Below are 24054 nucleotides of genomic sequence, written 5' to 3'. Positions count from 1 at the left end.
CAAATGCTAGGAGATCTTTAGGAAAACAAAACTCTGTTGTTGTTCCAGGCGCTACAGCATAGATATGGTCTTCACTGTGGGGATTACTTGCTGCACTCGGCGCTCATTTCCGCCATCCAACGCCATTGGCGGGTGGGGTTATCGGAACCACAAACCTCAATGGCGTGTCAGTATGTAGTAATGGCCGCAGGGACCTTCAAAGCTATTACGGGCCGCTACAGGCGAATGGCAACGGAAAACTTGGAACCATTGCGAGCGTTGAGAGAGAAATGGGAAGGGGATCTTGCCAGAGACATACCTGAAAAGACATGGGCTCAGCTGATTAGGCGGGCCTGGAAGAGCACGAGAAACACCAGGTTTCAACGGATACATTTTTATGTTCTGCATAGAGCATATTTAACGCCAGCGAAATTTAACCAATATTTCGGGGCAACAACTGCTCAATGCCCGCGGTGTGATTTAGAGGGGGCGGATTTTCTGCATATGATGTGGACCTGTGCGAAACTGGGTACATATTGGGAGGAGGTGCTGGATCTCTTATGTAACATCACTGACCGGACGTTAGGCCCAGAGCCGGGTGTTTGCTTGCTGCATTGGTTCCCCCATACTGCTAAAACAAAAGTGACCAACAAATTCCTAGATCTGGGCCTTGTTTTGGCTAAACGGGAGATCACTATGCATTGGAAAGCACGTAGAAGGCCTAGTATGGAGAGATGGCAAGTGGAATTTCTCAAGTGGGCACGGAGTGAGGGTACATTCAGGTTGCAACAAGCCATCCGTACTAATAACGAGATGGCGCAAGAAGCAGCAAGAGCATGGGAGGCCTTAGTTACAGTACACCCAAACACCAGACACAGACTCAGAGGAGGGGTCGACCTCAGAGGGTCGTGGGGATTCAGATGCAACACTAGCACAAGGAGAAGAATGCACCATTGTGGACAGAGGCGGTAATACCTCTGAAGGATGTGCTACCCCCAGTGCTGTATTCATGTTGTTTAATATAGACTGCAGGGATAGGTTATTGATGATAAAGCAGAGACTCAAGGCGCACCCGCGGAGGGAGGGGAGGGACTGGGAGGAGGGTATAGGAAGAAGCGGCTTATGTGAACTGTAAAGACCTGAAATGTTATTTGTTTAACGCTGCTTCACCATGGTTGGTTAAAATCAATAAAAATAAATTTAATAAAAAAATATTCAGTACCATCTTAGCTCTACCATTAGCCCCGGTCAGTCAACACCACTCAGTAGAAAACATGACCAGAATATTAAAATTGGGATGCAACAACAGGGCTCCTGGTCCAAATGGCTTCCCGCAGGCCATCTTTAGGAGTGATCCCGATTATTGGTCAATTCCGTTGGCGGGCCTCTATAATGAGATCGGTACAACAAATACCTCTCCCCCCACCCTCCCCACTCCCCCCCCCCCACCCACCCGAGCTGGAAAGGGTCAATCACCAATTCGATCTTTAAGGGAGACGACAAGTCGGACCAGGCAAATTACAGGCTAATTGCACTAATTGGTGTTGAAGCCACATATTATGCATCACTAATCCTGGAGGACCTGGTAGAATGGTCCAACACAAACGGGCTGATTCCATTCAACCTAACAGGATTTCGTAAAGGGTGTGGCACAACAAATATTTAAGCCCTGGCCACAATAGTGGATAAGTGCAAATGCCTGCAAAGAAAACTACAACTATGTTTTATAAATTTTAAAGCTGCGTTCGACCGTGTGAATCGTGGTCTGTTATAGAATAAATTACAGAAATTGGGTCTCCCGGTAACAATACTACGACCCATAATACAATCGTACAGATGCACGTGGGTCCGTGTGAAAATAGCAAACGGTACAAAATTGTCCAGGATAATACAAACAGAGATCAGATTAAAACAAGGCTGTGTATTAGCCCCCCATTTATTTAATCTATTTATGGCAGATCTCTCACCACGTTTGGACGAGGTTAATTAACATCCTACGCGCCTGGCTACACTGCCCATAACGCATCTCTCGTATGCAGATGACATAGTCCTGCAGAACAGCCCGTCTTGCAAGGTAGGGCAGGACTGGTCGCTCCTTTCGTGGATTAGATAGTCCTCTGACATTCCACGTCATGCATTTGAAAGTTAGTGCCTCTAACCCCCTAAATAGTGGTGTCATCTAAACCACAGGTAAGTGCATGGACATGTGTGCATGTGTAGCAAATAAAGATGCATAGCAAACTGCACAATCAATACCCTGTATAAAGTGACAGCAAAGTACATAAAACGAAATAACACAAGAACCCATGCCCCCTACCCACATCAGATAGCAAACATTCAGTATCCAGTGAATGCCATTGTTTCCAAACAACTAGCTAAAACAGTAGGACGACTCCTTGGGTGGAGGCACCACTCAATCAAGAGCGCCTGAAGTCTATAACCTTGATGAGATCGAGAACAGCCCAGTTAGGTCCGCAAGACTAAGAGTCTGTGGTTAAAGTTCCGGCTTAGTGCACATGGGAAATACGAGGCCGGATTGGGGACAGTCAGCAGGAGGGAGAGCGTACATTCAATTGACTGAAGAAGATAGAGAACCTTGGAATTTTCACGGGTCCACCGTGATTAAATGAGGGGAGACTCCCACAAGTTTTTTTATTGAAAGAAAAAAAAACCAGTACCGCAGGTACAATAACAAAAGGAAGTAAAACAACGCATGTAAAGAGAAATATAACAAGGACATATAGCCTTATGTAGGAAGTTAAAAGGAACAATTAGGTACTATAGTATTTGTTTTTTATGACAATAGAGAAAAGAAAGAAAAAGAAAAGGAAGAGAAACGGGAAGGGGAAGAAGAGGGAAAAGGGAATGTGAAAAAGAGAGGTATATGAGAGTGCTAAAGTAAGTCTGAGTGTGTATATAGAAAGGTAGCAAGAGGTAACCATAATAAGTCAGATTTAATTTTTTGAGTAATAGAAGAAGAGACAGTAGAAATTCTATGTTCATCGCAAATAAAGTTCCCCCAAGTTAATATACAAAGTTTAGAATTATCTTTCCAACAAGTAAGAATAACTTTAAACGCCATGGCAATAAAGAGATCAAATAAGTTAACTTTGAACGAGAGGTTATGGAGAACAGGAGACATAGAACCTAAAAATAAATTTTGAATAGATAATGGAATACAGAGATGAAAAATTTGAGAACATTTTAACCATACGGATTGCCAAAATTTAAAAATATTAGGACAATGGTATAATAAATGAAGTAAAGTACCATGAGAAGAAAGGCAAGATCAGCAAAGAGGAGAATTAGAAGGGTTAATTTTATGTAGGAATACAGGAGTTCGGTAAGCTCTGTTCTATAAAAAGAACAGTGACTGAGTGATATTTGCAGCTTTAGAGGTGGTGGAAACTTTGTGTCACAACTTGTCCCATTCGTTAATGGAGAGAGTGATCAAAAGATCTAATTCCCAAGCTAATTCAATTGGTGTTTTTGGGCGTTCTGAGTTGGAGGTAGAAAGGAGTTTATATATAAGAGAGGCTTTCACATTAGAATCAGGAGAAATGGTATATAAAAGAGTCAAGGGGAAGAATGGGGTGACAGGAGTAGGGAAATGGTTATTTGATATATATTCCTGGAGTACCTGAGATAATTGAGAATATTGTGAAAGGCATGAGGAAGGTAAGTCATAACATTGTTGTAAAGTGTCAAAAGGAATAACGGAATTATGAGAAATAAGTTGATGTACATAAATAACATTCTTCTCTTTCCAGTGTTTGAAGCAGAAAGATTGGTGTCTAAATTTAATAAATTTGTTGTACCAAATAGAAGAGGCAAGAAAAGCTTGGTGAAAATTGGAACCGTTAGTAAATAGATCACACAAATTAATAATGTAAAAAAATATAACCTTTGGCTGAGACGCTTCCGGATGTAAATGTGATACGAGAAAAAAATATATCAGAGTAACTAGCTCACGATGTATGAACTCACACAGATTTATAGTGCATCTCACCTCATATGTTGGTATAAATTTCTTCAAAAATATTATTTGCTTAAACACAATACTAACCCTTTAGATATTCCAGCTCTGTCATTTACTATCTTCACTTCCCTCACGTTCCCGTACTGCGCAAAAAATGTCCTGAGATCATGTTCATTAGTCTAGTAAAATGAAAAAAAGGAAAAAATTGTTACAGTAAATAAGTTTAGAGGAACATCAATTATAGACCTATATATATATATATATATATATATATATATATATATATATATATATATATATATATATATACATACACACACACACACACATTGGCCCCTTATGCCAAATATCCTTCTGTAGCCACTGCTGGCCAACCTCCCTGGGCACGGAGCACTATTCCACTTGGTCAGTAGTATGAGATAGCACATCACAAAGTCCATCCATACATTCTTTATGACATTTAATTTTGTGATTTAGAGAAAGAATATTAATGCATTGAAAGTGTATATAGAAATCAAGAATCACAGAGGGCCGATAAATTATGATAAGAGTTGTCATTAATGACGGTCTCATAAGAAGCGCATTATGGAATACGATCTGAACGAGTCACTCAAACAGTTACATTTAACTGTAAAGGACTAAAAATACCATTGGGTTTGCACAATAAGTATTTTTAAATTTTTAGAATTGTGACATTTCATCTATGAATTTAAATCTTCATAAGGGTGATCAATGTACAGACTCAACAAACATTGAAATGTAACATTAAAAAGCAAGACATACGAACTGAGTAGTATTTTCATTTTATGTCTATGCTACCACTGGAGAAACTGTCCCCGTTTCTACCACGGTAACATCAATATTCTCAAAGGTCAGGAAAAGGTGTCACTGTTGATGTCAATCAGAGTAATGTGATATGTAATATGAAATGTTCTCACTAGTCTTTTCTTGTATTTAGATTCAAATGGATTAATATGCATACAGAATAATTATATGACATCTGTTTAATCCTATAATAGGCCATATCCCGACAATCCAATATACATTCATATACCTCTTCAAAACTGGATAAAGTGTATAAAATTTGTGTAAATTTGTGTGCATTCTGATTGGATGACAGTCCTGAATATATTAAATCAATGTTAAGGATATATTTCAAATCCTAATTTAATGGTACAATTGAAACAAAGCAATTGAAACTCAATATGAAAAAGCACGGAAGCTTCGCACACCTATTCAGGATCAATTGGCTTCTCAAGACCAGTCTTTAATACAGTTAAATTTTAGTCTAGTTGTATACTCAGTTTTTCATCTACTTTAAGTCCCAAAGGATATTTGGTCTCCAATGCAATTATATATTACAATTCCAGACTCAGTAATGGCACAGTTCTGTTGCCCTATCTTGCATTTTTGTATACCATATCTATTCCATTACAGCTCAGCAATTCAGTATTATTGCAGGGATCCATTTCATAATGCCTATCCACTTGGCATATACTAGGTTTGTTTCATGGCTCTCTTGTGTTGCAAAATTGTTTCTTTTCCTGCAGAAAAGGTACTCCAACATATTTCTTCTTACATGAACCTTTATTAATGTACACTGTGTAGTCTGTTTTGCACACAATGTATTTTCCACATGGAAAGAATCTTTTGGTATTACTGGGTCTATCATTTTTGCCCTCATCCTGCAAGTGGCTATGCACCAATTCTTCCTTTATGGAGCTATCTCTTCTGAAAGGAATTCTTGGTTTGTTTCCAATTACATTTGTGAGGATGTCATCGGAATCGTTAAATTTACAATCTGTTTTGAGTCCAAGCTATAATCCATTATCAGTCTCACTCGTTATTACATTGTGTTTATTTAATTTATTTATCGAGATTTGTGTAGCGCGAAATTGACTCAAGCGTATCAGAGCGATTTACAGGAGTAGCAGAAACAGCAAGTACATCAGGTGCATATGAAGAACATAAGAATACAAAATACGTAGTGACAGTAGGTAAATGAGGAATACAGTAAACAATCGGATATGTGAATGATATAGATCGGAGGTAGATAAGGTAAGCACAGCAGCAGTTTCATGAGGTGAATAAGGAGTAAATATAAAGAAATGAAATGCGAAGTAGCAATATATAAAAGAAGAATACAATAGGCAGAAGGATATGTGTACAATTTAGATTGGAGGTACATTTGGTAGCGTGTTCAAGGCCGAGGAGGGGGTGTGGGGGTGGGGGGGGGGCCGTGGAGGTACAGGCTCTTCCCGAAGTAGAGGTGTTTAGGCTCATCGGGGGATGTGAGGGAAGAGCAAAAATCCAGGTAGTTGGTTTAGGGGGGAGGGGGAGGTGGGGGGGGAGGGGGAGTATCTGACAGAAACATCTATCCGCAGATTTCTTAACATTTGAACTCTCCCCATGCGTCAGACTAGATCAGGAAATTTTTCGCAATACCGCTGCCTGCCAAGGGACGGCGTCATTAAACTACGTGATGACGTCAAATCCAGTTGTGATGTCAGTGGAGCCATATAAGTCCCCTCTGGCACGTAGACGCCAGTTTCTTCTATTTCTGAGCTGTAATGCGGCTCAGGAGAAGCGGTTTCTCAGGCCATTTTTTGGGCCTACCGCAACAGTTTTTGTCGATTGGAGGCAGTGTGCTTTTCTTATGTCTTTAGGGTTTAAGCCTTGTGGGTCTTGGACTCGACAAATGTCAGTTACAGACCCACACTGTTTGTATGTGGTGTTTAGGGAAACAAACCAAACAAGGAGATGATGGACAGAATGCAGAAACTTTTCTGACACTCACCCCCAGTCAGAGATCTGGGTTGAATCCATCATCGTTCTTCAGCTCACTTTGCCACCGCAGTTCAGACCCAGCCATATGTAAATCAGTCTTGACCCTGTTCCTTATTTATTTAAAAGATTTATAGAGCGCACAGATACCAAACAGGGTTTTCCGGCACTGAAGCGGACATCAGACGAGAATGGAGCTCAGTTGGCCTGATCCTCCTAGCAAAAGTAATAGCAATCAGGCAAACTGTTTTAAAAGTGAGGAGTGTCAACAGGCAACTATAACGGGGCTCAGAGGGAGACCCCATCAATAAAGTAAGAACCAAATTTAAGTCCCACTGAGGCATAATAAAAGAAGTGGGAGGAAATTTGTTAGACTCTTAATGAACCTCATAATAATGGGAGACCTAAACAATGAGGGTTGATCTGGCAAATAAAGGAAGGCAGATAAAGCCGATAAATAGCCCTTAAGAGTAGCCACAGCACAAACCTACTGGGCTAAAGAAAGAGAAAAACTAAGGACATCAGACAAAAGGGCCCTTGAAGGATCAATTGAACTCTCTCCACCCCACCTAACAAATCTGGACCACCTACTGGAATAGACAGATTTAGTGGAGTGTCTCCTGGAAGATAAAATAACATCCACCACATCCGGCGGGAGAGAGAAAGAACTCAGGTTGCCCCTTTCAACCTCCAGGCATGAAGGTGCAGGCTCTGGAGGTAGGGGTGCAGAACCTGACTCTGCGACTGTGAGAGGAGATTTTCCCTGAGAGGGGGATGGAGCGGAGAGTGCAATGAGAAATGAAAAAGATCTGTGTACCACACCTTTCTTGGCCAATCCGGGGCGATCAATATCACTTAGGCCCGGTCTTGGCGAATCTTCCTCAGGACCTGAGGAATCAAGAGTATGGGAGGAAACGTGTAAAGAAGCTGCAAACCCCAATCTAACTGAAACGTGCCCCCAGAGCTCCTTGCATCGGATACTGGAGGCTACAGAATGACAGGCAGTGCGCAGTCTCGTGCGAGGCAAACGGGTCCAACCGCGGAAATCCCCACATCCTAAAAATGTGATAGACTACCTCCAGATGAAGACGCCATTCGTGATCGGCCGAGTATTGCGGACTGAGACTGTCCACACGCACATTCAGCACCCCGGCCAGATGATTGGAAATTAAACAAATCTGGTGGTTCCGAGCCCAGGACCAGAGTCGCAGAGCCTCTCTGCAGAGGCGATATGACCCTAACTCCTCAGTTTATTGATGTACCACATCACGGTAGTGTTGTTAGTCAGGACCTGAAACGACTGACCGCGAAGGGAGGGAAGAAAGGCATTGAGAGCTAAACGTATCGCCCACAATTCCAGAAGATTGATATGAAGCAATCTTTCCCATGAAGACCAAATACCCATGATCTCCATAGCCCCCAGATGAGCACCCCACCCTAGAGTGGATGTATCCGTTATCACTGTGGCCACCGGAGAAGGAGGTTGAAAAGACTTTCCTTCAGACAGGTTGCCTGGAACACTCCACCAAGACAGCTCCACTGCAGAGTCCCTGAAGATTCTGATCACCTCCCCGAGATCTCCGTTGTGTTGAAACCACTGCCAACTAGGCACCACTGGAGCACCCTCATGTGCCAGCGTGCATGGTTGACCAACTGTATGCAGGAAGCAAACAGACCGAGCAGACGTAAAACCTTTAGGACTGGAACAGCCGCCCCATCCTGAAACATTGGGATCATATCCTGAATGTCTGAAATCCTATGAGGGGCGGGAAAGCATGACTCAGAGTAGTGTACAGTACTGCCCCTATGAACAGGTTGCACTGTGAGGACACCAGGTGAGATTTGGGCACATTTATCAAGAAACCCAAGCCGAACAACAGCTGAGCTGTTATATGCAGATGATGCAGCACCATCTCTGGTGACTTTGCTTTGAGTAGCCAGTCGTCCAAATAAGGGAATACAGGAATCCCGGACTTTCTGAGATGAGCTGCTACCACCCCCATCACCTTCGTGAAGACCAGAGCTGCAGAAGTAAGACTGAACGGAAGGACCGCAAACTGATAATGCTGAGATCCCACCGTAAAACGGAGATATTTCCGATGCGACTTCAGGATGAGAATGTGGAAGTACGTATTCTGTAAATCGATCAACACCATCCAGTCTTCCTGCTGCAGATCCAGAACAACCTGAACTAGGGTCAACATCTTGAACTTTTCCTATTTGAGGTAAAAATTCTAAAACCTGAGGCCTAGGATCGGCCACAAACGACCGTCCTTTTTGGGGATCAGGAAATACCAGGAGTAGCATCCCGGACACCTCTCCTGCTCCGGAACAATCTCTATCGCACCTTTCTGTAACAGGGACTGGACATCTTGTTGCAGAAGCATCAGATGGTCCTCCAAACACTAGCCCTGGCGAGGAGGGTAAGGAGGGGAAAACTCCCAGAAGGGAAGGGCATACCCGTTTTCTATAAAATGTAAAACCCAAAGATCTGATGTAACAGATTTCTAATCCATTTGAAAAAGGGACATCCGACCTCCCAGAGGACAAACATGTTCCAAAATGGGGGATCTAGAGCTGCCTCCCTGCAAAGCCAGCAGTGGGGACAGGGGAGGAGGAGGAAGAGACCTGCTGACGAGCAGCACCCGCAGATGACCTCTTCCTTTCCCCCGTATGACCGATACAGAGAGTTCTGCTGCGGCTGTTGTTGCTGTTGGCCATGAAAAAAGGCCGCCTTTCCAAAGCCCCAGAGCTTTCGAAAACCAAATCCCCTAGGATGTGACTGCAAGCCCAAGGACGTACAAGTAGCCCTGCTATCCTTTAAATGCTGTAATGCTAATCAGCCTTGGTTCCAAAGAGCCTTGATTCGTCGCAGGTAGGTCCAACAACGTACCCTGGACGTCAGGAGCAAACCCTGACCCTCTCAACCAGGCATGTCTCCTGGTCACAAATGAAGAACCCAATCACCCTGGCAATGGAGTCAGCAGTATCCAGGCCGGAGTGGATGACTTTCTGAGCAGCAGCTGGGGTATTTGATAATAACTCAACAAAATGACACTGGACATCCTCAGGCAACTTGGAAATCACCTCTTTGGCAGCGTCCATGTTGGATTTGGGGGTCTCTAGTTGGCAGAGGTAGGTACATTTGACCAAATAGGGACCCTTGTGTCCAGTCAGGGTAAGGGGGTACACTCCTAAAATAACCCCTGCTCACCCCCTTGGTATCTTGGCACGAGAAGGCAGTCTTATCTCAGAGGCAGTGTGTAAAACATTTGTGAACACATACAGTAATATAGTGACAACACTACAAAGGAAAGCCACACAGGTTGTTTTATAAAAATAAGTATCTTTTATATAGACTTAACACAAGACCATAAACGACAAAAATCCACAATACTGTACTTTAAATATGGTAGAAATAGCTTAGTTCTCTTAAGAAGGTAAATGCGACACTTTATGTTCAATGCACCTTTGGATGCATAACGCTATACAACAAAAGAGTTGCAGGGAAGATGATGCGTCGGTTCCTTACACGCAACAACGGGGATGCATTGGTTCCTTACTCTGAGGGAGGTGATGCGTTGGTTCCCTACTGTTGCGTAGGGGACGGTGATGCATCGGTTCCTTACCAGAGAGGAGGTGAAGCGTTGGTTTCTTACTGCGCTCCTGTGGCGATGCGGCTAGCAACGCCGTGATGCAATGAAAATCCGCTGCAATGAAACTAAGATGGCGTTTTCTTGATGTTGCGACAACGAAGGGGTGATGATTGCACACGCCCGACGGCCGTGTGGCGACTCGGTGAATCTTCTTGAGCCGCAACAAGCCCTGCGACACGCTTCTCTGGCGATGCGACGGCGTCTGCTGCGAAAGCGACACTCTTCTCCAGGGATGCGGGGCGCCTCGGTGATGCGATGCGACAGCACACTTCCTCAGCGATGAGACGGCTGCGACAGCAACACGCTTCTACGGTGATGCAACGGCGTCTGCTGCAACGGCGACACTCTTCTACGGTGATGTGACAACAACTGCTGCGGCGGCGACACGCTTCTTCTTCTTGAATCGCGCTTCCAGCTCCCAGCGGCATACAGTCTCTCAGAAGGCTCAGCTCAACAGCAGGCACTTCAATTCCCAGCAAGGGAAGGGAGGGGAAAGCTGTTGGGTGAAGTCTGTTGTCCCTGAGACTTAAGCAGGAGGCAAGCTCTAGTTCAAACCCTTGGAGATCTTCTTACAAGTTGATGAAAGTAGCACAAAGGCTTTTCTCCTTTCTTTGGCAATCAGGTAACCACTGCAGGCCAATCCTCAAACAGCACACAGCATAGGGATAGTCTTCTCCTGCAGTCTCTCTCTCTGGTTCCTTTCCTCAGCAAACGTTCTTCTTGTTTTCCCAGAAGTGATCTGAAGTCTTGGGGTCTAGGCCCCAGCATTTATACTCATATTCTCTTTGTTCTCTGAAGGCAGAGATGCCTTTGCCTAGTCCAAACCAGTTCTGGTCAGTCTTGGAACACTTTGTTTACAGGACTCCTTCCTTCCTTTGACAGTGTGGGCCAGGGACATCAGACGCACCACAGGAGGTGGAGCCAGCATTGTGGAAGATAGGCACAGCACTTTTCAGGTCCCAGGTGAAACTCCTCTCACCACTCTACATGCAGATCTCTATATTCAGCCTTGTGCTGACTCACCCTGTATCCTGGAATCCCCCAGCCCCTGTCACTCAAACTCCAGACAAGGAATACACAACCTAGCAGAGGTAGGCTGGGATAGTTAGGCAAGAAAATACCTAAACACAGAATGTTAAAACCAACTTCACTAAAAGATGTATTTTATCATTCTGAGTTCAGGCATACTAAACTCGAATTTCTACCATGTTACCTGGGTCAGTTAGAATTATAGGATGTTATAATCAAACTGCCCATTCTGGCCTATGGTGAACAGGTAACCTTGAAATAGTGAAAAACGAAAATGGATGTAATTCACTATTAGGACATGCCACACACATCAGGGCATGTCCTACCTTTTACTTAAAATGCACCATGCCCTTGGGCCTACCATAGGGGTGTCTGATATGAAGGAAAGGGAATGTTTAGGGACTGGCAAGTGGGTGCACTTGACCAGTCAGCATGGCAGTCACCGACTGCACACAGGCTCTGCAATGGCAGGCCTGAGACACATTTAAAAGCTGCTTCTGTGGGTGGCACAACCAGTGCTGCAAGCCCACCAGCACTAACACGTTTCACCAATATAAAATGCAGTTAATGTAAAATGTCGAACATTCTTTGGATTAAATCCAACGGAAAAAGTGGTTGTCAGTGGTTCTGTTTCATTCAGTCCACCATTTAAGCCATAGAAGAGTTGTATGCAGCATTGGCGCTTGTATTGTTCTTTTGATGATAATTGGTTTGGCTGTGCTGCCATTTAAACCAGAACCCCTCTTGGTTTTTGAGGTGCAAGCCCACCAGCAGCATTTGATTTACAAGCCATGGTGCATTGTACTAGGGTCCGACAAGCAAACCAAATAAGCCAATCATGGAGTCACTAATCCATACACCAATTTACAATAGAGAGCACTTGCACTGTGGCACTGATTAGCAGTGGCACAGTGCCCAAAGCATCTAAAACCAGCAAAAACACATGAGGCAACAGCAAAAGATAGAAGGGATACCCACGCCAATGATGCCAGGTCTAACAGTCCATCAAAGCATAGATACAACGCCCCATTATACACGTGGCATTGGTTGACTTTAAGGCCATGCTGGTCAACTAGAACACTTTCTTCGTTGATTGCTCCAACTTTTTAGTGTTTCTATCCCCCGATGTAGAAGGGAAAGAACCAGCAGCCTGTTTTGAAGAACAACACACTTGTACCACAAGGCTCTCAGTTGAGGGATGTGACGATAAAAATGGCAGGTCTCCCGTAGCCACCTTATAGCGCCTTGCCACTGATGTAGAAATAGCAAGGGCAAACATTGGCTACTGCCAAGCATCCAAAATTGGATCCGTTAGAACCTCGTTGAAGGGGAGGAAAAGCTCTACTGCCGAAGGAGGACACTGCAGCAACTCTGTCAAGATATTAGATTTGACCTCCGCTGTTGATAATTGCAAGTCCAGGAGGTCAGCAGCCTTTCTAATTACTGAATGATAAGAAGCCACATCTTGAGAGGGAAGAGCCTTTGGGACAAGAGCTCCCACTCTGGAGAGATATCAAGCCCACTGGCCTCTTGCAGCCCTGCAAATTTATCCGTGGAGTCCAAAATCTCACCCTCCTTGGCCTGCTCCTGAAATTCCTCTTTTTCCAGGAGTCTGTGGGCCTCTCTCCTCGAACGAATTTTCAGAGCCAGCGTTGGTGAAGCCAAACGCAGCACCAGAGATCTCGGAACCGGCATCGATGGAAGACCTTCAGAAGTGGGCAGCGGCGCAGACTGAAGTCAAGTAGGCGCCGGAACGGAGCACGACGGCGCCAGATAATAGTCCAACCTTCCCTCCTGAGAAGGCATCAGTGTTGAGAACCTCTGCGTCAGGAGGGGCCATGATGGAGTCTTTGGCATGAAAGGAAGGACTATAGCTTGGGCAGAGTGTTGGGGAACGCCCAAATTAAAAGAAAGCGGACCACCGGAGCCAGAAGGCGCACTGGATGGTTTAGCTGCCCTGGCAAACATGCTATACATCGCATTAAGGATATGCGAAGGATCCGAACCTGGTGTGGAAAAGGAGGACATGGATCCTGAACCGCCTGACCTCAGGGAGATCGAGGTTGTTGAACAGGCTCTGCTTGCAGCGCCGGAGCATCCACAGGGACAGGAGACTCTACTCTGGGCGTTGGGAGAGTCCCTCGGTGTCGGAGAAACCCTTGGTGTTGAAGTGCGCACCAGCGACACCTGTGGCAGAGGAGAAGGAGAGACATCATATTTCCTATTATGGCGTCGGACCGGAGACCTAGACTACTTTCTCCTTTCAGGAACAATACTTGGACCGGTGCAGTCTTTGTCTTATGCTTCTTAGACGACTTTGAGGTGTGTGGATTCGGTGACTTTGACCTCGACTTGCTCCTTTTCTGACCCCTCTTCTCCTTTTTTGCCCAGGCCATGAACAGCTTATCCTGCCTTTCCTTTAGAGTCTTCGGATTCATCCGAGAGCACGAAGTACACTCTTCGACGTCGTGGTCCAATGACAAACACCAAAGTAAGTCTTCATGTGGATCTGTAACAAACATATGGCCCCCACACTCATTACAGGGTTTAAAGGCAGGCTTCTTCTGAGTAGCCATGATCGAAAAAAGTTTCTGGAGGACTGAAACAAAGTAGACTACAAAGAAATGGAGACTGCGAAAAAAAGGGAACTGACGTCAACAAAGTCCGATGACGTCATACAAACTCCCAAGCGGAGTGATGCTATTGTGACGTCCTCGTCGACATGGGAGATCTAAGGAAAAGGTTTCAGTGGAATGCTGGCACAGGGGTAATTCAAAAGGTGAGGAATCCACAGGCAGATGTATCCATCAGAACATGTATTCCCCATGTTAAGTTTATGGGGATTTTTCATTTTTTGAACACGACTACAGACCGAACCACTAAATGAATTTAAACCAAATTTGGCAGAGGGCTAGATGTTGGTCCAGAAAGCGTGCCTTTTTGATGTGGTGTAAATCCGTTCAGTAGTTTCAGAGATATTCAAGATTAAACATATAGATCTCTGCTAGCCCACAAGCCTACTGAAATTTGATTGGTTGCCAACACTTCAACCAGGAAGTGTTGGCAGCCATCTAGGGAACAATATACATGATAGCACCCCATTGAAATGCAGGTTTTGAGAGTCACAAACGTGAGGATGTTTAAACCGTGATAACAGATTTTCTTACAAATTTTAAGATTAGTGTTGTGTTCTAAGGCGATTTTACATTTTGATCAAGCCTCCTGCTGGGATTTCATGAATTAAGTTTGAGAGAAAACTGTTTTCTGATGATTTTCCCATAGAGGGTACGGAAGGTTGCTCCAGAAGTTAAAATGCAGAGCACTTTTTTGGTAAATTCAGACTATCTTTCTCAGCCATATGAAAATGAAGCCTGACATTCTCAGTAAATCATGTACTTCCAACAAAACTAAGGCAGAGTTGAAGCCCTGTTGATTGAATCAAACTTGTAGAACTTAAAACATTTAATTTAGGAACAAAATGAGGGGGTTCAGTTTGTCGTAGAACTTATGGTTAGTGATGTAGAAAGAAAAATTAGGACACATTTTAAGTGAGTTCTCAAATATCTTCCGCTTCTATTTTATAAACAATTCTGACATGCACACTGGCACATGAATTTCAACACCAGCAGCAGATTGCCAGTTAACTCCCTGGTGATCAGCAGCTTTACTTTAGTGATTTTTTTATTTTTATTAAATTCCCAGCATACCAGTTAAGGATGCATTTTACAATTCATTCTGTACTAACAAGTATAAAATATAGGATCCAGCAAGTACATAAACCAAAAGGTTCTCTAGACAGTTGATATGGTTGGTGAGAAATAAAACATGAAAAGAGAACATAGATAAAGTTACATTGTCTTGCAGTTCAATCAATGGTAAAAGCAACCTGTCAACATCGGGAAGCTTCCTTCAAACAAAAATGTATGCACCATCAGACATTCAATACTATTGCTCTAGACTTTATATGACTACAGCCAGTCACCTTTGACCTCGAAGCATATCGTCTCATATCTGGCCAGTCTCCTAGCCCACTCCCTCGCTTTCGATCGTAAGAGGGCGCTGAACATTATCTCTCCATCGCTTGATGGGAGCCCAAATTCTCAACCCCAACTCCCTCATCTTCCTACCTCTCCTTATATATAGGGAAGATTCCAGATTATGTATCCCTAGGAAACGTGCAAGCCACATTTGAAAGGTGGGGGCAATGGAGTCCTTCCATCCTGCTGCTAGAAGTATCCTGAGAACTGCCACACATATAAAAACGAAGGATTCCTCTTCCTTACTGAGGCCCAAGCTGCTATCATGTCCCATTAACATTAGGGTAGAGGATAGGTCGATCTTAAATCCTAGCAGCCCCTCCCAAAAGACCCCAATCTCTCCATGAATTGCACTTAGTTTTCCACATTGATAAAACATGTGTATCAGATCGTCCGACCCTTCTCCACACCTCGGATATTTGTTGTCTTCTCTCTTCCCCCAATCATACAATTTAGCTGGAGTAAAATAGAGATTAAAGAGGGTTTTATAATGTTGGGCTTTTAAATTAGTTGAGCGGAATAACTTTTCTGCTAAATGCAGCGCCTTATACATATCTATGTCAGGATCGATTAATTTAATTACCCAGATGGCTTCAAATTTTTCTTTATCATCTTGTAAACTCAGGAGTAAGGAACTGTATATCATCTTTATTTTGTTTCCACCCCCTACTAAGTACTCAATCAAATTAATTCTACCCTCCGGAGAGATCCGTGGTCTAAAACCCGATAAGTTTTTCTGAATTTGTATAAATTTGAAGCCTCGACTTGCAGGAAGCCCACATTTCTGCTGTATGGTGCTAAATCCCAACATTTGATCTCCTTCAAATATATCACCAATTTTTCTTATACCTTGTTGATCCCAAATCCTACCCATCCTATCATATATTAATTGCAGCAGTACACTTGTTTTCCAAAGAGGGGTGTAATAATTTATTTTTGGGATTGCCAAAGTTTTTTGTATTTCCTTCCAAACCTCCCAGGCGTTTACCATTACCTTGTACCGCATTTTCTTGTAATATCGCCTGTCTGTTTTACGGAGCAAGAGCCCTATGGCCTCCCTGCCTAACATCAGCTCGAATATTGTTGGGAGGGTGTGACTACTTGCTACCATAATCGTTTGACTCCTTTCCGGGTCGAGTAATATTGCCACCTGACTCAAAAGGCAGGCCCACTGATAAAATCTAACATTCGGAATCGCCAATCCTCCCCTTGCCTGTGGGAGAGACAGATATTTCATGGTGCGTCTGATTTTCCCATATTGCCATATGAAATTCATAAATGTTGACTCAATTGATTTCATAATTGATTCGTCGATCATGAGTGGGATAGATAGGAACAAATACAAAATTTTGGGGAGCATAGTCATTTTTAATACGTTGCCCTTCCCGATTATAGACAGATGCATACCATCTATTCTTTTTAGATCCGTTAAGATTGACTTCAGAGGATCAAAATTAACCTTTATTATTGTATCAATTGCTGGGTTAATTCTGACCCCTAAATAGATTGCACTTTCTATACATCTTGAATCGTTCATTTTGATATTATCAGTGCAGACTATCTGGGTCTTGCCTTCATTCAGCAAATAACCAGACCTCTGCCCAAATTCCCTGGCAATCTCAGTAATTGCACTAATAGCTCTAACTGGATCCGGAGTTAGTATAGCAAGGTCGTCTGCGTAGGCCAACAACTTGGTCTCAAAGCCATTGGTGACTATAGGCTTGATGTCTTGACACCTCAATAGTCTTTCTATCAGCGGATCAATATATAGGGCGAACAATATTGGTGAACAGGGACAGCCCTGTCTTGTCCCTCTAGAAATAAAGATATTATCAGAGCTGCCCCCCATTAGTTGTATTCTGGCCTGTGGATCCGAGTACATTGCCTTAATGGCCTTAGATATTCTTGGACCAAACCCCTTTTGTTCCACTATCCCCAACAAATACGTCCACGTTACTCGGTCAAAGGCTTTTTCTTCGTCGAGAAGGATCATGGCCATTTGGCCCCTCGTGGCCACCTGTATATCGAAAAGTGTGATGGTCCACCTTATATGTTCAGTCGTTCCACGCCCTGGGATAAACCCATGCTGCCACGGGGAGACCAAACCGCCTATGACCCTTCCCAACCTCTTCGCCAGCACCTTTGAGTATACTTTAGTATCTGCATTAATGAGGGATATTGGACGATAAGATGCTGGGTTATCCTTTGGTTTTCCTTTTTTGTGAAACACAACTATGTTGGTTTCCTTCCAGGATACTGAGATCTTAACAGTATGTAATATACCATTAAATAAATCCAACATAATAGGGGCTATCACACTCTGGATACATTTATAAGCTTTCAGGGGAATGCTGTTGGGCCGGCTGTCTTTCCTGTTCTTGAAGAGCTTCATTTATTTCCTCTATAGAGAATTCTTTCTCTAGTTCTTCTTTTGTCTGACTGTCTAACTGGGGGCCTGCTCCCACGACCTCCATATTGGAGTCTCTTCTTTTGATAATAGTCCTTAAATATCTTAAGTATGTCTTTAGGCTCCGTGTACACCTGATCCTCCTCCCGTATATCTGTGATTATATTTCTGGTGCTTTCCAGTCTCATTTGGAGCGCCAAAGGTTTGCCTGCCTGTTTTCCCGTCTCATAAAACTTGCCCCTATGAGTTTGATAATCATCTGCAGCTTTCTGAGCTAACCGTTTATGCAGCTCGGATTTTATGGTCAGGATCCTGTGCTGCGCCTCAAAACCTCTTTTCGCTGACTTATATATCTCCCGTATGTTGTTCCTTTGCTATCATTAACTCTCTTAGCAATCTGTCATTTTCCGTCTGAGCCTCTTTCCTTAACCTAGCTGTAAAACTGATTGTTTCCCCTCTTAGAGCGGCTTTGAATGCGTCCCAGACTGTATTCCGGGAGGCGCTATATTGGTTCATATCAAAAAAGTCTTGGGCCCACTTCTTCATATATTCTAAATAATTCATATTGACCAATACCTTCCTATTGAAGGTCCATTTTGAGTATCTCGTATTGGGGTATTCTGTTTCTAATGTAATACTATTGGATTGTGATTCGATATTGCTTTTGGCAATTTCACAATCCTCGCTTTCTTTATTGTTGTCGCAGATATCAGAAAATAATCCAACTTTGTATATTTTTAGTGCTGGCATGAAAAATATGTGAATCCTGCCTGGTTTAGTTCTTTGTTCCCCCAAACATCTACCAGCCCATGGCTGGTGATTAAGGAGTTCAGAGCACGGTAATACTTTGGGTTTTCGCCCAGCATACACAATATTATTAACAAGGTCAGTGGCAATATTAAAATCTCCACATAATATCATTGGACTCGGCCATGTTGTCAACTCAACTTCCAGGTGATCAAAAATGTCAGGATCGTCTTGATTAGACCCATATATTGTGCACAAGGTAATTCCAATTCCAAGTTCAACCACCACCCATCTCCTGAGGGTGTCTAATATTTTGCATTTCACACCACCAAGAGCCACCTTACCCAATATTGCTACGCCCCTGATGGTAGAGGTTTGGGAAGAAGAGGCCAGTAAATCATATCCTTTTATATTCAGTCCATTTCTTTTTGCCCAGGGTAAATGGGTCTCCTGTAGACAGACCAAAACAAAATAGTTGGACCTTACGAATTCCCCCAGCCGTTGCCTCTTCCTCCAATCATTTAAGCCCCCTACGTTCACAGTACATATCTTAAGCATTCTCCTTTATATGATTGCACCATCCATTACTACTCTCATTAATCAACTGTTTTATTTGCAGAACCTTCAACCATCTTTCTATAAAATACTGGTATTTGTTTCTTCCCCGTGACCCTCTCCACCTCCCCTGCCCCCCCTTTCCAGTCCTCCAACCCCCCGTCCCCGCCCTCCTCCCTCCCCTCTATCGTGACCCCTCATCTCCCCGTTGAGGCGCTCAGACCTTAGTCTGTGCAAAGGATGTTCGCAGCTTTAGTGACATGGCTGATCCTATTCCAAAATTGTCTTAAATTACCCCGACTGGTGGTATTAATTCATAGGTCTAATTCTACACATTCATGTCATTATCCTTTTTCCCTTTATTTCCCCTTCTCCATTCCTTTCATATTTTTAAACTCATTCGTCTTTCCTAAACGATTTTTTTCCTTATTTCCTTTTAAACTTTTTTTTTTTAAATCGTTATTACAAACTCTAAGGAGATTCTAGGGAGAAAACGTCTTACATTACGGGGTATGAGCTTGAATCACTTTAAACATAAAAAAGCCTTGTATCGTGAATTCCCCCCCCCCCCTTTTTCTCTTTCTTTTTTTTTCCCAATCATAACTTTATTTGTCCATAGTGTCCAACTATTCCTTTGCTTTTATTTCCGACGTGAAGTAATCCGTCTGCCCATCATGGATCACTTTGAGCTGAGCTGGAATTATCAAATAGATCTGGATATTTTTCTCCTGAAAGGGTTTTATGAGCTGCCTTAGCCTCCACCGTCTCTCCACCGTGGTGTGGCAGAAATCTGGGCGCACAAAGAACGAGACCTCCCCAATTATTCTCTTAGAATCAGGTCTTGCCTAATCTGAAATTGCCTGGCGGAGGAGAAAATTGCCAAAGAACACAAGAATCGCGAGTGGCTTGGCTCCTTCTCTTGCTTATATTCTTGGTTTAAAAGGAGTGCGACATGCTCTCTGGACTTCTGCTGCCCAGTTCCAATCTGATAACTCGAGGAACGAAGATTTAAATAGCCCGATTATGTATGTCCTGGTGTCGGACCCTTCCACCCCCTCCGGGATCCCTAACACCCTGAGATTGTTCCTCCTCAGTCTGTTCTCGAACTCCTTGAGTTTCCATTGAATATCTTTAATTTGGGAGCCTTGTGCTTCCGCCTGGGTTGCAGCGCCTGTAGCCTCTGCTTCCGTAGAGACAATTCTTGCATTGAGATTGGTCACCATTTCCCCTATATTGACACAGGATTTGGAGCGCTTGCTAACAACTCCTTGCATTTTTCGCAAAGCAGCCTGCGCTTTCCGGCTGTCTTGGCGCGTTTCTTCCCTGTGCGTTAAAATAGCCTTAAGTATTACTTCCAATGTAGGGGGAGCCGAATTAGCCTCTATGGGGGTTGTTGTCCCAGACAAGGAGCTGGACAGCTGAGTCGCAGAAGAGTAATCCCACTTTAGGTCCTTTCTTTCTCGTCTTTGTGTACTAAGGCGTTAATTTTTTTCGCTGTTATAGGTTGTGCTTTATAACTATTCTCCGGATCAGTGTCTATATTACTTGCCTCCGATGATGTACTAAACCCTTCCTCTGACCATTCTGCCCCCTCTGAGACTGAAAAAAAAACAGTCACTTGGCTCTGTCTATTTCTCCTCTGCTTTTATCCCCTGCTACCAGGTCTTCAGCCAGATTCAGATCGCTTCCCCAGACCACTATATTGGTTTGGTGAGATACATTTTCTGTGCTTTATTGTATCTCCAGACAGTCATTTACCATCTTAGTGCCAACTTCTATCTGCTCTACCTCCGTGACCACGGCACCGTGAGGCTCCGGAGAGACCTCAGCTTCCACAATTTCACCACTATCCCCATTCTTAGCAGCAGCAGCAGAGGCGCGCTCCCCACTTCCCTCCACACCTCGCGGGGTGGTGAGTACATCCACCTCTCAGTTGCCTACCATTAGCCAGATCGTCCGCTGTGCCTCTCAATAATGGAGTGTCCCGGGTCTCTTTCCGGCTCACCTCCTGATTTTGTTTCAGGAGGTGATTCTCCCTTATGACAGCTCCCGACTGTGCCTCCTTTGGGCGTTGTAGGATCTCAGCCACCGAGGGGCCGGCAGGTCGGAGTTTCCCAGATACCCCGCCTCTTCCTCTCTTCACCACTGGGGGCTCGTCGCTGGGAGTCTGAGTGTGCTGAACGCGCCCCGAAGTTTGGTCCGGAAAGTCATTCTCCGCGTAACTTTCGATTTCCCACCAGCTTGGATACAGCGGAGTTCGCGGCTGCTTTCGGACCCATTTTTCCACGGGTCGCAGGCAAACAGTGTTCCAAGCGGACCGGATGTTTCACTGCGGCACGCTGAAGAATCCGTAATCCAAAATCAATCTAGTCGGCCCAATCTCTGCAGCAGCAACACCGGAATATCTTCGAGGGGCCTATTAGTCGGTAAGCGATTTTGCCTCTAATCGTACGGGGTTTCACTAATCTATACAGCAATGGATCACTAGTGCTGCTGCCGGCCTCCTAAGCGGCTGTCATCTTGCTTCTGTTTCGATCTTGCTACGCAACAGTAAGTCTCACAAAATGGGCAATATAGAAAGTGGGTGTGGCCAAAGGCATGGCTGAAAAAAATATTCAGTAACTTTTTTCGGTCTCTCACATTCAGGTAACTACACATACAATAACGCACAACTTAAATGAAAAATAAATGCAAGTCCTCTAATCAGTGGAAACCGCATTATCGTACATTATGAAACTTACCAGATAATGCATTTCACGAGAGAACCTCAGAATTAAATCCTGGTTGGTGCAGTGGAGCATAGTGACTTGTGTATGTTTAGTGGTATGAGGTCCGTGTATGTGACAGATAGCACGGTGAACAAGGAAGTCATTATTTTAAACTTGCATTACCACAGTAAAAGATAGCTGCTACAAAATGTGCAAAAAGGTTTAACATTTCAAAAATGCTTTCATAATATAAATGCTAGTAATACCCAGACTGTACGTAGTGAAAATGTTTTTTTTAATAGCTGTATTTTAAAAGCACACACTTCAGGCTTAGCTAGTAGCTCCTTTACAATGTCTCTCAGAAGGAATAAATGTGTGTCTCCAGGAAGAGTCAAGTGATTCCATCAATTAAAGCCAATACTAGCTTCTGGGATTTGCAGATTAACAAATTGTGCACATTTACATGTATTTCAGGCAGCAGGCATTCAGGAAAAAAAGGCTTATTTAGCGGTCCTCCCTGGGTGTCACAGCATAGGACAATCCATGCCTTACATTTCACCTTATGGAATTAAACATCACGGACGGTTGTGTTTCCACAAAAAGTAGGGGGAACTATTTTTCTACAATTAAAAAAGTATATGCAGGTTGTGCCCCTCAGATTCCCCTACTTTGACTCCTGGACTGGGGTATTACACCTGCAGGGACAATCACAACATATTGACGAGGCTCTGAAGCGACAAAGACAGCAGGTTGAATATAGAATTAACCCGTTCTCTGCGTTCGACATCCAACGGCCGTCGCGAGCACTACCTCTGTAGTGCTGCGCACGTCCGTTGGGCAAAGCAGCCCCGACCGCGCATGGAAACGCCCGCAACGCGGCCGATTTTACACCGCGGTTAAAGGGTTAAGAAGCAGACAGATGGGAAGTAAATACCAGATTATTTGTTGTCTACATTTCCCTTGTGTATATTATCACCTAATTTATTTGGGATATTCCTCGTTAAAATCAAAGCGCATGTATAATCCCAACGTTATATTGCACATCAAGACCAAGAAAAGGAATGTCTGAAATTCAATGAATAGGCGAATACAAAATCTTTGGTGCCAAACCTAAGTGCTCATTCTGCCAGGAACCTCGCTAATTGAACACAAAACATTTTCATTCCACTTCAGGAGCGAGATTTACAAACAATTACTGAAAATGCATTCAACAAAATACTTCCACAGCAACGGTCTGTGCAAGGCCAACTAAGGGACTTATAAAACACATAGAAATAGATATTAAATAAATAATGCATGTTTGCCAGAGAACATCACAGCCTTTTACATAATAGGTCAGAATGGCTGACAATCATTAAACTACGTAAAAATACTCAAGTGTAAAACGAGGCCTTACCAAAATAAATAAGGAAAGCGCTTTAAACAACAAACCAGTGAAAGTGCCAAAGGGAAGAATTCCTAACATGCGAAGAAGGAATTCAACATACGCCAGGATGGGAGAGACTCCCTGTCTGCGAACAGCACCGAGCAGACAGGGAGTAAGTACCCGAGGCAGGGAAGGGCCCAAAATGCATTGTGCAGACATCAAAATTATCTATAGCAAAATGACCTGGTTTTGCAAGGGGGTCACATGCGGTTTTGGTCCCACGCTGGACGGCCATTTAGGGAAACCTACCAAACAAACCCAGACATTTCTGGGTACCAGAACCTGGTGAGAGCTACACAAGTCATACCATCCTATAACTTCCCATGTTTGTTTGTTCACTACAAAATCAAAAACAAAAATCTTGGATTATCTAGGGAGTCTAGTTTAAAAAAATGAGGTATGGTAACAAGGACACCCTACAAAAAGTTGATTCCTAGGGCAGGGCAATAAACAATTGAAAAGAAAAATCCCTAGGCAACTAAAGGTCTATACATGGTAACAGACCATTGAAATCACATACATGATATAGAACTCAGAGTACGTTCAAGATAATTTAAAAATTAATTTCTTTAATACAAAATTCATTTGAAAAACATTCTGAAACACATTATATCCGTCTGTTGGTGTACATATATGAGTCGATCATTCTTCAAAGACATACGGTGAAATAAACATACATGAATAATCGATGAGACATAATAACAGACAAAATGTATAAAGACAAAAGATACAACAAAAATATGTTAA

The 24054-nt window shown here is 43.5% G+C and overlaps 1 protein-coding gene across 2 annotated transcripts in view; it reads right to left on the bottom strand.

Annotated features, from left to right (window-relative positions):
* Positions 1–24054, bottom strand: part of BOLL (boule RNA binding protein) — a 1219536-nt gene that overhangs the window by 863583 nt on the left and 331899 nt on the right. For both annotated transcript variants that reach the window (XM_085646856.1, XM_085646857.1), the window contains one exon: positions 4046–4137. In XM_085646856.1, the coding sequence (XP_085502982.1) occupies positions 4046–4137 (92 nt within the window). The remainder of the gene's footprint in view (positions 1–4045; positions 4138–24054) is intronic.

This window comes from Triturus cristatus, chromosome 3_2 (assembly GCF_964204655.1).
Source record: "Triturus cristatus chromosome 3_2, aTriCri1.1, whole genome shotgun sequence".
Classification (NCBI taxonomy): Eukaryota; Metazoa; Chordata; class Amphibia; order Caudata; family Salamandridae; genus Triturus; species Triturus cristatus.
This window is presented reverse-complemented; position numbering and strand designations above follow the sequence as displayed.